This window comes from Mus pahari, chromosome 22 (assembly GCF_900095145.1).
Source record: "Mus pahari chromosome 22, PAHARI_EIJ_v1.1, whole genome shotgun sequence".
In the NCBI taxonomy this organism is placed as follows: Eukaryota; Metazoa; Chordata; class Mammalia; order Rodentia; family Muridae; genus Mus; species Mus pahari.
In genome coordinates this window covers 46,707,328-46,722,582 of record NC_034611.1, presented here as the reverse complement: position 1 = coordinate 46,722,582, position 15,255 = coordinate 46,707,328, and the positions used below count along the sequence as shown (strand labels likewise).

General features: G+C 48.6%; 1 protein-coding gene across 1 annotated transcript; it reads right to left on the bottom strand.

Annotated features, from left to right (window-relative positions):
• Positions 1 to 402: 402 nt before the first annotated feature.
• Spink4 (serine peptidase inhibitor, Kazal type 4) lies at positions 403 to 11,332 on the bottom strand. Its single transcript, XM_021222435.1, has 4 exons — positions 11,234 to 11,332; positions 7,125 to 7,165; positions 2,561 to 2,673; positions 403 to 541 (listed from the first exon to the last, which is right to left on the bottom strand). The coding sequence occupies exons 1-4, from the start codon at positions 11,292 to 11,294 to the stop codon at positions 496 to 498; spliced, it is 261 nt and encodes an 86-aa protein (XP_021078094.1). The 5' UTR covers positions 11,295 to 11,332; the 3' UTR covers positions 403 to 495.
• Positions 11,333 to 15,255: the final 3,923 nt, after the last annotated feature.

Genomic DNA, 15,255 nt, shown 5'->3' with positions numbered 1-15,255 from the left:
AAGCACCCACAGGGCAAGAACATTGCCCAATTTTGGATGTGAACTCAGTTGTGTCTCAGTTCAAAAAGCAAAGTAATTGGATATTATAAGCAGCAGCTCAGCTGTACAGTGCATACTGCCTGAATGCCATCTGTGCCCTGTCAGGCTTGCGTGCATTTGTGTCAGCCTCCAAGCGCTGGTCAGCCTCAAGAGAAATAGGTGCCACTGGAGCACACGACATTGGGATATTCATCTTCCCAGAGTTCACGGCCTTAAGCAGTTGGAGGGTAACTGGGACCTCTGATTGGATCATTTAACAAGGTTGCAGACCAGCAGAGCAGCTGAATAAAAGATTCACCTAGGAGGGCTATCCTATCCCTTGCTGCCACCTCCCCAGAGGTCCCAAAGACTGGGCCACCTCACTAGCTTGGGCTGCGTCTTTTATTTCATGTCATAGCCTCTGGAGCATCACTGTTCTCCAGCATGAAGTTTCATGGCTTGAGTGCACCTCTGGGCTCAGCATTGGCCATCCTTCATGATTTGAATGTCCTTCATGGTTTTCCTAGAATCAAAGAAGATAAGAATGAGGCCATTGAATCCCAGCACTCGGGAGGCAGAGGCAGGCGGATTTCTGAGGCCAGCCTGGTCTACAGAGTGAGTTCAGGACAGCCAGGGCTACACAGAGAAACCCTGTCTCAAAAAAAATAAATAAATAAAAAAATAATGAGGCCATTGACTGTAGGAATTACAAGCAATGATTTAAAAAAAGCCTGTGCCCAGTTCATCTAGACTTCCTGCTGAGCTCCTCAAAATGTGCAGATGTAAAACAGATTCAGGGATCTGATAGCACACCCCAATACTGGCCCTCTTACATATGCTCTGAGAACGGACAGATTGCTGCTTACTGATGGCTGCCCAAATCTCTGTGCTGTCTGTTCTTGCACCTATACCATGGCCCCACCAAGATATACCAGCAGCCAACTGTCCACAAACATCACTGACTCCCAAGGCTGCCCTTCTAGCCCTCCATCTGAATAAGCGATACCACTAGCCACCCAAGGCCGAAAGAACATGTACTAGGCCTGGAACCATAGGGGACCTCCTGCTCCGGAGGCTGGGCAAAGGATTCTAACTTCAACGCCTTCCTGAACTTTATAAAATGAGTGCAAGACTCAGGCAACATAACCAGGCCCTGTTCAAAAATAAAGGATGCAAATGTAGCTAGTCATGCATGAGGGAGATCCTGTGTTCAATCCCTAGGACTCAAACCAAACCATGAGTCATAGCATGTGGGGCGGTGGACCTCGAGAGGAAGCTTGGTAAGGTCAAACTAGGGCTTGAAGCACTGGGGACCCTGACGTAGAGCTTCGCCTGCTCCCTTTCACCAGGTCTCTGACACATAGCCACAGCCCCCCCATAGAATTGTGGCCATCAGTCACAGGGACAGAGCCCTCAAGCCCCTCCGCATGTGGATGAGGCATCCCTAACATCTCAGACCAAGCCAATAGGAAGCACCTGCTGTCAGACCCCAACCCACTCCAAAACTAAGATCCTATTCAGAGGAATAAAGGCGTATGCGAAATACTCTCGTGTGAGAGCATCTGTCACACAAGAGCTGTATCACTGCCTGGGAAGAGGATGCTCTCCAGAAGCTCCACTGCACTCCCCTCGCTAGCCAGCCCTCCGCCATCTCGGCTCGGCTCGGCTCAGCCCAGCCAGCGCAACAGCAGCCAGCCGCCAGGGCAGCGGCAGCAGCAGAGGTGGTGGCACACAGACCCGGCAATAGCAAGACCCAGTTTCAGAAAGAGGAAGGGAAGGGAGGGAGGGCAGATGCTCTCATTCTCACTTCTTACCTTTCTCCCAATTGCCAGAGGTTTCTCCCTGATCCTACCAGGCTCTCGGTCTGATAATTTTACCGGTGAGGAAACCGAGACCAAGTAGGTGATCTAATTAATAATGTACCAAGGTCTCGGACTAGCTTCTATTCATCTCATGGGTGTACTTCACATTCTACTGTATCCAGTTTCCCGATTTCCCTAAGCAAAAACTAACTTTCAAAAAAAAAAATTTTTTTTTTTTTTTTTAAAAGTCGGGCAGTGGTGGCGCATACCTTTAATCCCAGCACTTGGGAGGCAGGGGCAGGCGGATTTCTGAGTTTGAAGCCAGCCTGGTCTACAGAGTGAGTTCCAGGACAGCCAGGGCTACACAGAGAAACCCTGTCTCGAAAAAAACAAACAACCCCCCCCAAAAAAAACCAAACAAACAAAAAACAATTAGCTTTCTTTTATAGACCTTTCCAAATTCCCCTACTTGGAATTGTATTTCCTGCTTTTTTTTTTTTTTTTTTTTGGTCTAGCTGCTTCTATTTCTGCTACCGGGTGAGCTTGCTCCTATCCGTTTCTGGCTTTTGACCTGTGCTTGCTTTGAGATACATTTAGCTCCTTCTGGTAGACAGATATCTAAGGACTCTTTTCTGGCTGTGTCAGAGTGTGAAGGAAGATGAGGTCAAACCCTGCTCCTTTCAGACAAGCATGTGCCAGAAAGAGGGCCATCCAAACATGATGGATGGGAAGGGACTTACATCCGAGTCAGGCAGAGGTGGCATTCATTTTCATATGTGAGTCCATCCGTGCCACAGATCAGGTTAGGTGTAGAGGGACAGTTTGGAAACTCGGCCATGTGCTCACAGAAGGGCTGTGGAAAACAGAGGAAGTGGGGAATCAGGGGTAGTGATCATAGGCCCCAGGGAAACCAGCTTGGAACGGGAAACCAGCTACTCAGGACTCCATGGTATGTTTGCTTGTCTGTGCACATGGAGGGATGTATGTACATAAGTTAGAGCCTATGTCTGTTGAGCCATGAGGTAAGTGTGTGTGTGTGTGTGTGTGTGTGTGTGTGTGTGTGTGTGTGTGTAAGAAGTTTGTGCCCCAGAGCTCCCTGGTTCACTTCTCAGTGGATATAACTAGAAACTCTGCTCCTGGTCCAACTATGAGCCCAGTAAACAGCCATCCATCTCATTCCTAGGAAGTGTCTCACTCCCTAGGGGCTCCTGAAATCACTAAGGACAATATGGTCTTTATTGTGAATGTGGGGGTGGGGGACACGTACATGTCTGCATCTATGTGTGCATGTAAACAGAGGCCACTGAACACTGGAAGTGCTTCCTTGGGAGCCATTCACCTCATTTTTCCAGACAGGTTCGCATAGTCTGGAACTTACCAAGGAGGCTAGTCTGATTGTCGAGCAAGCCCCAGAGATGTACCTGCCTGTCTTAGGGTTTTACTGGTGTGAACCATGGTATCTACCATGACCAAGGACAACATTTAAATAGGGCTGGCTCACAGGTTCAGAGGGTCAGTCCAGCATCTTTGAGTCAGGAGCATGGCAGTGTTCAGGAAGCCATGGTACAGAAGGAGCAGAGTTCTACATCTGAAAGCTGCTAAGAGAACACTGACTTCTAGGCAACTAGGATGAGGGTTTTAAAGCCCACACCCTCAGTGACACACCTACTCCCACAGGGTCACACTTCCAAATAGTGCCACTCCCTGGGCTAGGCATACTCAAACCACTATATTCCATTCCCATAGGCTTGTTCAAACATATGAGTCTGGGGTGGGGGGAGGTCATATCTAAATACAACATAATGCAAAGTATATTTAGTCCACTTCCAAAGCTCCCATAGTCTATAAGCAGTCTCAACAATGTTAAAAGTCCAAAGTTCAAGGTCTCTTCTGAGATTCATCCAATCACTTAACTGTAATCCCCAAAGCAAGACAGGAAACCAGCTGGGCAAACTCCAAACTCTGCATCTCCATGGCTGAGGTCAAAGAGGTCTTCAGATCTCTACTTCTTTTTCATCTTTGTTGACTACAACAAACTTCTTTCTCCTGAGCTGGTTCCACTCCCTGTTAGGAGCTGTCCTCAGCAGATATTCCATGGCTCTGGCATCTCCAACATCTTGGGATGTCCAAGGCAACTTCAATAGTTACAGCTTCTTGTTCCAATGTCTGGGATGCACACATGATCTTCTGGGCTCCTCCAAAGGACTTGGGTTACTTCTCCAGCTCTGCCCTCTGTAGCACTCTAGGCTCTGGTTGACTCCACTCCACTGTAGCTGCTGTTCTTGGTGATCATCCCATGGTGCTGGCATCTCTAATATGCTGGGGTCTTCTACTGCAACTAGGCTTCACTGATAGCCTCTCATAGGCTCTCTTCATGGTGACAAGCCTCAACCCCGTCAGTCCTAGGTAATCAACTGCAAGTGAGGCTACACCTTCACCAATGGCCTTCCATGGCCTCTCACAGTGCTTCCATGGCCTCAGCTGCTCTGCATGACCCCTTCATACCTTCAAAGCCAGCAACCCCTGGGTGACTCTTACATATTACCAAGTACAGGTGTGGTGGCACACACCTTTAATCTGGGCTACACCTTCTGCTGGGGACCATATAAGGACATTGGAAGAAGGGAGTCTAGCTCTCGCTCTCTCGCCTTCTTGTGGTGTGGGACTCAGCAACTGCTAGATCCTTGGACTTCCATTCACAGCTACTACTGAACCATTGTTGGGATTTGGACTGCAGACTGTAAGTCATCAATAAATTCCTTTACTATATAGAGACTATCTGCAAGTTCTGTGACTCTAGAGAACCCTGACTAATACAGAAGTTGGTATATACCTGCAGCACGAGGTACAACCTGGGCTATCTTTGGAATACAGCTTGTGTTCTCAGAAAACAGTTCTCAGAAGATTTCGCCTCAGTGATGCTGATCTCTTTTTTTTTTTTTTTTTTTTTTTTTTCGAGACAGATTTATTTATTGTAGACCAGGCTGGCCTTGAACTCAGAAATCCGCCTGCCTCTGCCTCCCGAGTGCTGGGATTAAAGGCGTGCGCCACCACGCCTGGCAATGCTGATCTCTTAATCACCATTAGTTTCTTAGCTCCAGCTAACAAGCATCAATTGTCCCAGGAATCTCCTCCTCTTGATTATAAAGCCAGAGCCACATGGCTGAAGCTGCCAATGTTGTGCTGCTCACAGGAGATGGAACATGCCTCCTTGTTCTTTTACATCATCACCAACTTTCTGTTTTCCAACTCCTTCACACTGCCTGGCTTGGCTGTCTTGAAACTTGCTCACAGATTGACCTTGAACTCAGAGATGTGGATGTCTGTGTCTCCTGAAAGCATGTAACATCATGCCTAGATTTAAGCTTTTCTCTCCTTGAAATTTGCTCTGTATCAGGCTTGTCTCTGTCTCCTGGGATTAAAGGCATGTGCCATCAAACCTGGATACTTAGCTGGGTGGGATCTTGCCCCAAGGTCACCACTCCCTTAATTCAGTTTAATATCCTTGAACACAGGATTCAGCTCCATTTCACTTCCTGGTGCCCCTTTAATACTTGAACCATATATTTTATATTTTTCTTTTCTTAGCTTGCTATGCTTGTTTAAATGCTCTTCATGAGACTTAACCAGAGAGCAAAGTCTCTGCTGGGCCTTTTTGAGACTTCCTTTGTCAATTCAATTAATATAAATCTCTTTACCTTAGCCTCAGGTAGACTTTTCAGATGAGCAAAAAGCAGCCACATTCTTCACCAAAACACCACAAAAACCAGTCTCTAGGCCACACACTGAAATTCTCCACTGAAACTTCTTGGTCCAAGTCTGTACAGTTCAAATCACCCTCAGCAACACAGTCTTCCATATTCCTACTAGGATGGCCCATTAAACCCCATTTAAAGCATTCCACTGCGTTCCAAATCCAAAGTCCCCAAATCTACATTCTTCCAAACAAAAGCATGGTCAGGCCTATCACAGCAATACCCCACTCCTGGTACCAACTTCTGTTTTAGTTAGGGTTTTATTGCTGTGAACAGACACAATGACCAAGGCAACTCTTATCAGGACAACATTTAATTGAGGCTGGCTTACAGGTTCAGAGGTTCAGTCCATTAACACCAAGGCAGAAGCATGGCAGCATCCAGGCAGGCATGGTACAGGAGAAGCTGAGAGTTCTACATCTTCATCTGAAGGCTGCTAGGAGAACACTGATTTCTAGGCAGCTGGGATAAGGATCTTAAAGCCTAGGGATGAGGATCTTAAAGCCCCAACTCAAAGCAGCATACCTACTCCAACAAGGCCACACCTCCAAATAGTGCCACTCCCCGGGCATCCACTAACCACCGCACTACCTCTATTTCACAAGCACCAGGGTTCGATGGATGCAAGCTCAGGTCTTCACATCTGCAAAGCAGGCAGTTCCTGACTGAGCTCCCCCAGCCCCCAGGACGGTCTTTCAGGTCTTTGTGGGAAGGCTGAAGAAAAGGTGCCCGGCTCACAGCTTAATTAGTTTCCGACTGAAAGGTTCTTGGACTGAACTGACTAAAGACTGGGGTTGGGGCCTGGATCAAAGAAAGGGTGATTTGGGGGGCAGTGTAGGGGAGTGGTGGAAACCCATTCTCTAGTGCTCCTCCTGGAAGGAGGAGCGTCGCAAGGTTAAGTAGTTGAAAATCAGCGTCTGCCACACGAGGCCCTGTTTCAAAAACAACAGAACTAAAGCCTGCACTCCAGAGAGCCCAGATCGGCCACGGAGGCTTTGTAAACTTGGGTGGGCTTATTCCAGCTTCCTCCCCAGTGGAAAATGGGTACGTAACAGTGTTGTTCTCATGAGGATCAGCTGAGCCCGCATATAGAGTATCTGGTTCTTTGGGACCAAGTACATGAGGCTGGGTTTGGATGGACTAACGAACAGGGAAGACCCTGGGGCTGGTGTTTGGACCTTGTCACTGGGGTGTGTGAGACCCAAGGTGGAATCTGACAGGGCAGCTTGGCGTTTGCCCACTTAGAGTGAAGGGATGAGGAGGTGCGTTTGGTAAAGGGCGACATCCACTGGGCCTTCCAGTGAGCACGGCGGCTGAGGTGTCCTGCTCTGCTGGGTGACAGGGACCAATGGAGAAAAAGGCCTTGAGGCAGATCCCGAGGACTGAGGCCTGGCTTGGAGCTTGGGCCTGTTCAGTCTGGAGGAGGTATTCTGAGGGAAATGTAGGTGCAGGGGGCCTGCCTTGGCCACCTTGGGACCACTGTAGGTGTCAGCAGAAGGGCGGATGTCCTAGAGTGGATGAGAGGACTCCTGCAGAGTGATGTCCTTACCATTCTGGGGAAGACAAGGCTCCCAGCTGACACCGACAGTTCTGGAGGACAAAAAGAACAAAGTAAGATGCTGTCAGCCCTGGCTGCCAGGTCAGAATCTGGCGACCCCCTCCTGCTCCAGGGCACCTGGCCCAAGCACCATCAATCTGGACTTCTCCAGGACAGGTAGACAGACTCAGATGGCGGGATTAACAGGAAGCTGACATCGTGTTGGGTTACATGAATAAAGACAGAAAGGCTGGTATTTTTGTGTCCTGGCAAATAATAATAATAATAATACAAAAAAATCAGCAGTTAGCTGGATGCTGGATACTGAAAATGCATGTCCCTGTTATTCTCCACACCTCTCTCTACCCAAACAGAAGGAAGAATGGAGAAGGAAGAGCCAGAGTCCAGCACAGGCCTAAGGTACCAACCCAAGCTGCTGGGAGCGCTAGCTGTTCAGTCAGTCCCTTCCTAGGAATTGACCTTGGGGAATGGAGCTTGCCTCCCATATCATAGACATCCCCCGACAATGGGGTGGCTGCAAGACCCAGCCCTCGTGTCTCTGGAACTTGCTGAGGGGCCACACAGCTCCAAAGCTCCCTGCAGGGCCACCTAGCACATGGATGCACTCAGCCAACTCCCTCACTCTGGGTAGGTAGTGCTCCCACACTTCTCCGTAACGCCTCCGTCAGGTCTGCCTGCTGGAGCGCTCGACTGACCTGTAAAGGGCTCAGAGAGCTTGAATGACATGGTCCCATAAGGCAGAGCTAGGACTTACACACAGGTCTGCCATCCCAAGTCCGACACCCCCCCCCCACGCACACACACACACACACACACACACACACACACACGCACACAGTTATTGCCTGGAAGGCTTGGCTGAGCCTCTTACAGGAGGTGAATAAAGCTGTGTGACCTTGGGAGTGGGCGAGAGACCTTGAGCTGCTGTGTCTAAGGCCCAGGTGGGAGGAAGAATGGCTCTGAAGGTGGGAGAAGGGATGGATGCTTCCGGATGCCTCTGCGGGGCTGTCCAGAGCCTGGTGGAGAGATGAGCTCTTTCCACCTCGTGTAGAGGAGCCGGGCAGTGCACACGGCTTCGGGGAGGTGGACTGTGTTTCCCTATGGAGCAGAAAACTGTGGTTGTAAAGGAAGCTGCCCCCAGCATCAGAGTTCCACATCTGCTGCAAGCTTGGCTGATTTGACCTTTTCTTGGAGATTTCCCAGGCAGAGAGAAAAAGGGGACTAAAACTGTCACCCTGGTATGCTCTGTCATCTTGGCAATGGGAGGTTAAAATGTCAATCTAACCTTGTCACAAAATTGCTCAAGCTTTTCGGCCATAACTAAAAATGACCTGAATGTTCTCCCACAGGAGAACGGATAAAGTGTGAAATTTATATACATACAGTGGAGTACCAGACAGCAAGAAAAACAAGCACACTCGAGGCAGATCAGGAGGACCACCACAAGTTCGAGGTCAGCCTGGGCCATGTACAGAGTGAGTTCCCGATCAGCCAGGGCTACAGAGTAGGACCCTGTTCAAAACAACACAGAAGAAATAAACCACAAAAAGCTGCTTCTGCCTCAAGTCCTGGGGTCACAGGAGTGTGCCACTTTGCCCAGCTGGGTCCTGTATCTTATTCATGTATTTTATGTATATAAGTGATCTGTCTCCATGCACACCAGAAGAAGGACTCTCGTCCTATTACAGATGGTTGCGAGCCACCATGTGGTTGCTGGGATTTGAACTCAGGACCTCCGGAAGAGCAGTCAGTGCTCTTAACCACTGAGCCATCTCACCAGTCCCCAAGTTCTGTATCTTGAGAGAGGTTTGGAACATAGAGGTGTGTGCAGCGTCATGGCTCATCTGTAAGACATACTGAGTAGAAGTACCATGTGTTCTGTTTCCGGTAACTACTGGCAGAAAAGCATTTACAAAGGCTGAGTAAGTGTGGTGGTGGAGGCCTTATAATCCTAGCTTTTGGGCTGGGGAGGGGGGACAGAAGGATCAGAAGTTCCAGGTGAGACCCAGCTATATAGCAGAACAGAAATGTCAAACATTTAAAAGGCAGGATGCCCCTTCTCTGGCTCCTATCACTGCCCCTCAGCTCCCTCTGGACCAGCACTCCACAGTCACATGTTCAGGGCCTGTGTAAACTCACACTCACACACACACACACACACACCAGCCTTGCTCCTAGGCCTTGCCATCTAATATAATCCTCAATGTCCCTAGGACCCAAGAGTCCCTCACTGCTCATTGTTCTGAAGCAGTGGCTTCTCTGACTTCTGCAGACCTGCTGCCTGAGATGCCCCACCCCCAGTCTCCTCCTATGAGGTCATAGCATCTCAGGCCCCACCCCCAGTCTCCTCCTATGAGGTCATAGCATCTCAGGCCCCACCCCCAGTCTCCTCCTATGAGGTCATAGCATCTCAGGACCCACCCCCAGTCTCCTCCTATGAAGTCATAGCATCCTCCCAAGGCTCAGAAGCTTTCCCCAGTGTCCCCCACAGTTCCTTGAGAAGACCTGGATTTGAGCTTTGTCACAAAGTCAAATGTTGTCCCACTCGCTGGGTCACCCCTGCCTCCCTTTGAACTCCTGTTTCTTGGGGCTCCCTATGACTCCCCATCAAAGCCTCACCCAGTGAATATTCAGGAATTGAGCCCTGAAGTGTGTTGCGGGAGAGTCCAGAACCTTACACAATCAGAATTGCTTCCTAGGGTTGTGAAAAATTGTCTTTAACGCCAGGCATCCCTTGCCTTGACCCAGGTGCACCCTTCTTCATTCAACCAAGGCTAGAATCTGCAATGTGCACAAGGACCTTCAAGGCAGGCTGCTTAACATTCCCACTGGAGGAGGAGGCGTTTGGGTGGGGAATAGGCCTGTGTCTGACCAGAGACTGCAGGCTCCTCCCTAATCACTCAGCTCCGGGCTGTGATCATCGCTAGGTGCTACGTGCGGTGTAGTGCAGTGCGGGACATGGAGTCAATGGCCCTGAGGTCCTGCTGCACACTGCTTTATAATGTGACTCTCGCCTAGCTCATCCCAATAGGCCTCTCTGCTTCCCTGTTCTGTTTGTTCTCAACATACAAGCTAGAACATTCTTTAAAGGTTTAACTCCACGCCAAGCCTGACACTGGCTCCCACTTCACTCTGAGGAAAAGGGTTCTCACATTGACTCCCAAGACTTTGCCTGACACAGCTCTCAGCTGCCTCTCCCTACCTCACCTCTCCATTCCTTCTCCCCTCCTCCCCTCCTCCCCTCCTCTCCTGTCTTCTTACTCTGTACCATGCCCTTCACCACCCCCTCCAGCCACACAGCACCTCAAACACTCTAACATGCTTCTACTTCAGGGCCTCCTGGTTCCTCCACCAGAATATTCTTGTCCAAAATACCTTCTTCAAGCTCTCAAACCTGCATCTAAGAGACACACCCCCATTTAACACTGCAGCTCCCTCCCAACCCCCATCACATAGCTCCATGCTTTTCTTAGCCTTTACCATATTCTAGTACACTATTCATTGCCTATCACCACCACCCCCCACACACACACAAAGTTTAAGATCTGTAGGGACGGTGATGTTCTTGGTTTGCTCCTTTCTATGCTAAAGGACAAGAGGGGTATCTGACAGCAGAGATGCTCCTGGTCTTGAGGAAGTCCACCTCGATGTCTATGTCTAACCACCCAAGGCCCCCACTATATGCTTAAGTGGTTGCCTTGGGTCCCCTACTACACCTTGTCAAAACAGAACAGGGCCCTGAGGGCCTGGGACAAGTGTCTCTTAGCACTCATCGCCCCACAGTCAACCTGGGGCCTGACTGTTCCTTCTGTCTCCTCAGCCTCCAGTCCATAATTGCTCAAGGCATCTTCAAACTGAAATGGCATCCTGCTTCACAGACCCAAGGGATGGGAATTTGGCAGGTTCTGGTCCAGGGTCAGGACTGAGCCCATCCCTTTTCTCCCAGTGTTTTGTCTACTGTGGTAGGATGGATGCAGACAGAAAGAGCTGTGCAGAAAGCCCAGGCCTCACAGGAAGCTCCCGGCCTTGCCTCTAACCCCCCACACCCAAGCTCACCTCCTAAGATCAAGCTTCAGAGAGACCAAGTTCTGCCCACTCACCCCTGTCCATGCCAAGGAGGGGAACCAGGGTCAGGGTGACCAACCACAGATGCATAGCCATGCTGCTTGTGAGCTATGTGACGGCCGTCAAGGGTGGGCTCTGCTGACAGGGAGGTTGGGACCTATTTATTGTGCTGCTCTCCACTCTTATCTTATCTGTGACCAGTTGGCAGCCGCGGTGTCACCCCGAGTTAATCTCTTCATCCGGACACCTGGCAAGGGCCTGCGCAAGCCTCAAAGCTGACTTTGTGGTGAGATGACGCTGAGCAAAGGGTTTGGACAGGTCGCCAAGCGGACTCCGTGTGTCCATTAAAGCAAGAAGTGGGAGGGAGAGGAAGCAGAGAGAACCGCGAGACAGAAACACAAAACCAGAGGTGACAGCAGAGGATGAAAGTAGCAGCGGGGCAGCAGGAGACAGGGAGAGGGGAAGAGAGTCATGGGTGCCTCTGCCAGTTTGAACCTCACCTAAGGGTTTATTTGGGTCTCCTGCTGAGGACTAAGTTTGTGTTTCGGCAGTCCTGAGCAAACGCTTTTCTGCTGATCATCCCAGTCCCCGTTCTATGTATTGAGACAGGATCCCACTTAGCTGCGTACGCTAGCCTCGAACTTACTCTGTAGCTCAGTCAATCCTTGAACTTGGCTTTTCTGCCTCACGCTTCCAAGGGGGCACAACCAGGCCTGCCCAACTGGGTCTCGGTTTACCCATATACAACACAAAGGTGACAGTTCTGGCTCAGCACCCAGCCTAGGGCTCCACTGGGGACAGTGGTGGAGACAGCAGACAGTGCGGAATAAGGTAAAGGGAACTAATTCAGAAAACTTCTTAAAAAGGATTTTTTTAAGATTTATTTTTATTTTATGAGTATGAGTGTTTTGCCTGTCTGTATATGTGGGCACCATGCGTATGTTCGGTGCCTTCAAAGGTCAGAAGAGAGAGAAAGAAAAACAAAAAAAAAAACAAACAAAACAAAACAAAACAAAAAGGTCAGAAGAGGGTGCTGACCCCCCCGGAGTTAAGGATGGCTGTAAAATACTATGCAGGTCAGTGCTGGCAACCAAACCCAGATCCCTGCAAAAGCAACAAGTGCTCTTAACCAAGGATGCATCTCTCCAGCCCCTAAAACTTGCTTTTTTTTTTTTTTTTTTAATGTTTTAAACATTTTTTCTCCTTACATATGTGCCTCTGTTCTTGTGGGTGGGTTTGCACATGGATGAGTGCGGATGCCTGTGGAGCTCAGAAGAGGGCATCAGATCCTCGGGAGCTGGAGTTACAGATGACTGAGCTATGTCATAGGGGTGCTGGGAGCTAAACTTGGATTCTTTGCAAGAGCAGTGTATGCTCTTAACTGATGAGCCTGTCACCTCTGCCTCCTTTTTGTTACCATGAAGTAGGGACAACTGACTGACAATATCAATCTATCTATCTATCTATCTATCTATCTATCTATCTATCTACATCGATATATATATATATATATATATATATATATATATATATATATATATATATATTACACCATATAGGGGAGATGGAGAATACTGAATGCTCTTGCAGAGGACCTAGGTTCTATTCCAAGCACCCCCATGATGACTCACAACCATCAATAACCCTAGTTCCAGGGGATCTGAAGCCCTCTTCTGACTTCGTTAGGCACTAGGCACACACGTATTACACATGCATATTTGCAGGCAAAACCTTCAAACACATAAAATAGATCTAAAACAAAACAAAAAAAAATGACAGTACACCTTACATACTCTATGGCTTAGCCCCCCTACCCTGTAACCTCCTCTCAAGAGGACATAACAAGAATGACACGTTGACCTGGCCATGGAGGTAAATTCCTGCCATCTCAGAGCTGATGAGACTGAGGTAGGATGGTTGCCGCCAGGTGTTTAAGCCAGCTTGGATTACAATTAAGAATCAAAAATAATGTTGAAGTGGCTCAACAGATAAGCACACCTGGAGCGCAAGCCTGGCAACCTGAGCTCAACACCAGGAATCACATAAAGGTAGGAGAGAACAGACTGACAAAGTTGTCCTCTGGCCTACAAGCACCCACACACACCCACACACCCACACAGCTTGCATGCACATACAATAATAAATAAACAAATGTTAAACTCCAATCATTTAGCAAAAGGAAAATTTTCAGGTCCTCTGTGCCCGTTTGCATTCCCACAGATTCCCTGAGATTCCTTTCAAGAAAAGCAGTACCAGGGCTGGGGAGATGGCTCAGTGATCAAGAACACTGACTGCTCTTCCAGAGATCCTGAGCTCAATTCCCAGCAACCACGTGGTGACTCACAACCATCTGCAATGGGATCCAATGCCCTCTTCTGGTGTGTCTGAAGACAGCTACAGGGTACTCATATACCTTAGATAAATAATTTTTTTAAAAGATTTATTTATTTATTATATGTAAGTACACTGTAGCTGTCTTCAGACACTCCAGAAGAGGGCGTCAGATCTTGTTATGGATGGTTATGAGCCACCATGTGGTTGCTGGGATTTGAACTCCGGACCTTTGGAAGAGCAGTCGGGTGCTCTTACCCGCTGAGTCATCTCACCAGCCCCAGATACATAATTTTTTTAAAAATACATATATAGAGCCGGGCGTGGTGGCGCACGCCTTTAATCCCAGCACTCGGGAGGCAGAGGCAGGTGGATTTCTGAGTTCGAGGCCAGCCTGGTCTACAAAGTTAGTTCCAGGATAGCCAGGGCTATACAGAGAAACCCTGTCTCGAAAAACCTAAAATAAATAAATAAATAAATAAAAAATAAAAATACATATATAAAAGAAAAAAAGCACAATGAATCAATAGGAAGACTCTTTGGGTGCCATCGGGCATCGAGGCAGACACCTCTACAGCCACAGATTGTGGTAGAACCCTGCCTCAAGGACCCCTTAGTCCTTGAGGTAGGCAGCAGACACCTTCAACTGCTGAGCCAAGCAAATACTTAACGATGATTTTCTGTTGTAAAGCAAGGTAGAGGCATCCTTAGTCCTTAGCGTCCAATTTCCCTCTTCCACTCAGGACTTCCCTCAGCAGCTCCAACCACCCCTCCTCCTCCAAAGCCATTGATCCTGCAGTGATGGAGATCACCACCTACCACCTTCATCACTAGAAGGCTTTGATCAGAACTCTTTACCCAAGAGATCTGTTGTCCCACGGCTTGTGAGGGTCCCAGCTTTGACTCTGGCCTCCTAAGCTGCAGAAACACCAGTGATCAGTCATGCCCCTTGCTTGCTCTCTTTCCCTTGCACACAGTGAGGCTTCAGGGAAGCTCTTCATTGCTCTATCTGATCCCTGCCCTGTTGTTGTCTCACATCAAAGTGGGAAAGGGACGGAGACACACAGGAATTTGTCTCCTCCCTCATTTTGAACTTCAGACCTCTATCAACATGGCCAGAATACCTACCAATGGCTCAACTTGCTTCAAAGAAGCAGGAATCTTGAACTATGCGCCCTTGAAAGTACAGCCTGCGTCATGCCAAGTCCTCCACCACACTCAGTGCCACCACATCCTCAGGTGAGCTTGTGAGTATGCCTGCTCCTCCTCTTTTGACCTGAAGATGTTCATGAATCCAGGAAATGGCTTGGGCTGGGGAGATGCTCAGAAATCCGTTAAGGGCAGGTACTGCTCTTGCTCTGTAACTCAGGCTCCAGAGAATCTGTCACCCCCTTCTGGCTTCGGAAGGCTCTACACTCACGCACAAACACTGCCTTACATATTCATAATTAAAAATAAAAATAAAATCTTTTTAAAGATTTATTTATTATATATAAGAACACTGTAGCCATCTTCAGACACACCAGAAGAGGGCATCAGATCTCATTACAGATGGTTGTGAGCCACCATGTGGTTGCTGGGATTTGAACTCAGGACCTCTGGAAGAGCAGTCAGTGCTCTTAAACGCTACACCATCTCTCCAGCCCTAAAAATAAAATCTTAAAGGGAAAAGATAGGTCTAAAAATACAAACCAATAGTAAAGAACTCCCAGAAGACTGTGAGGGC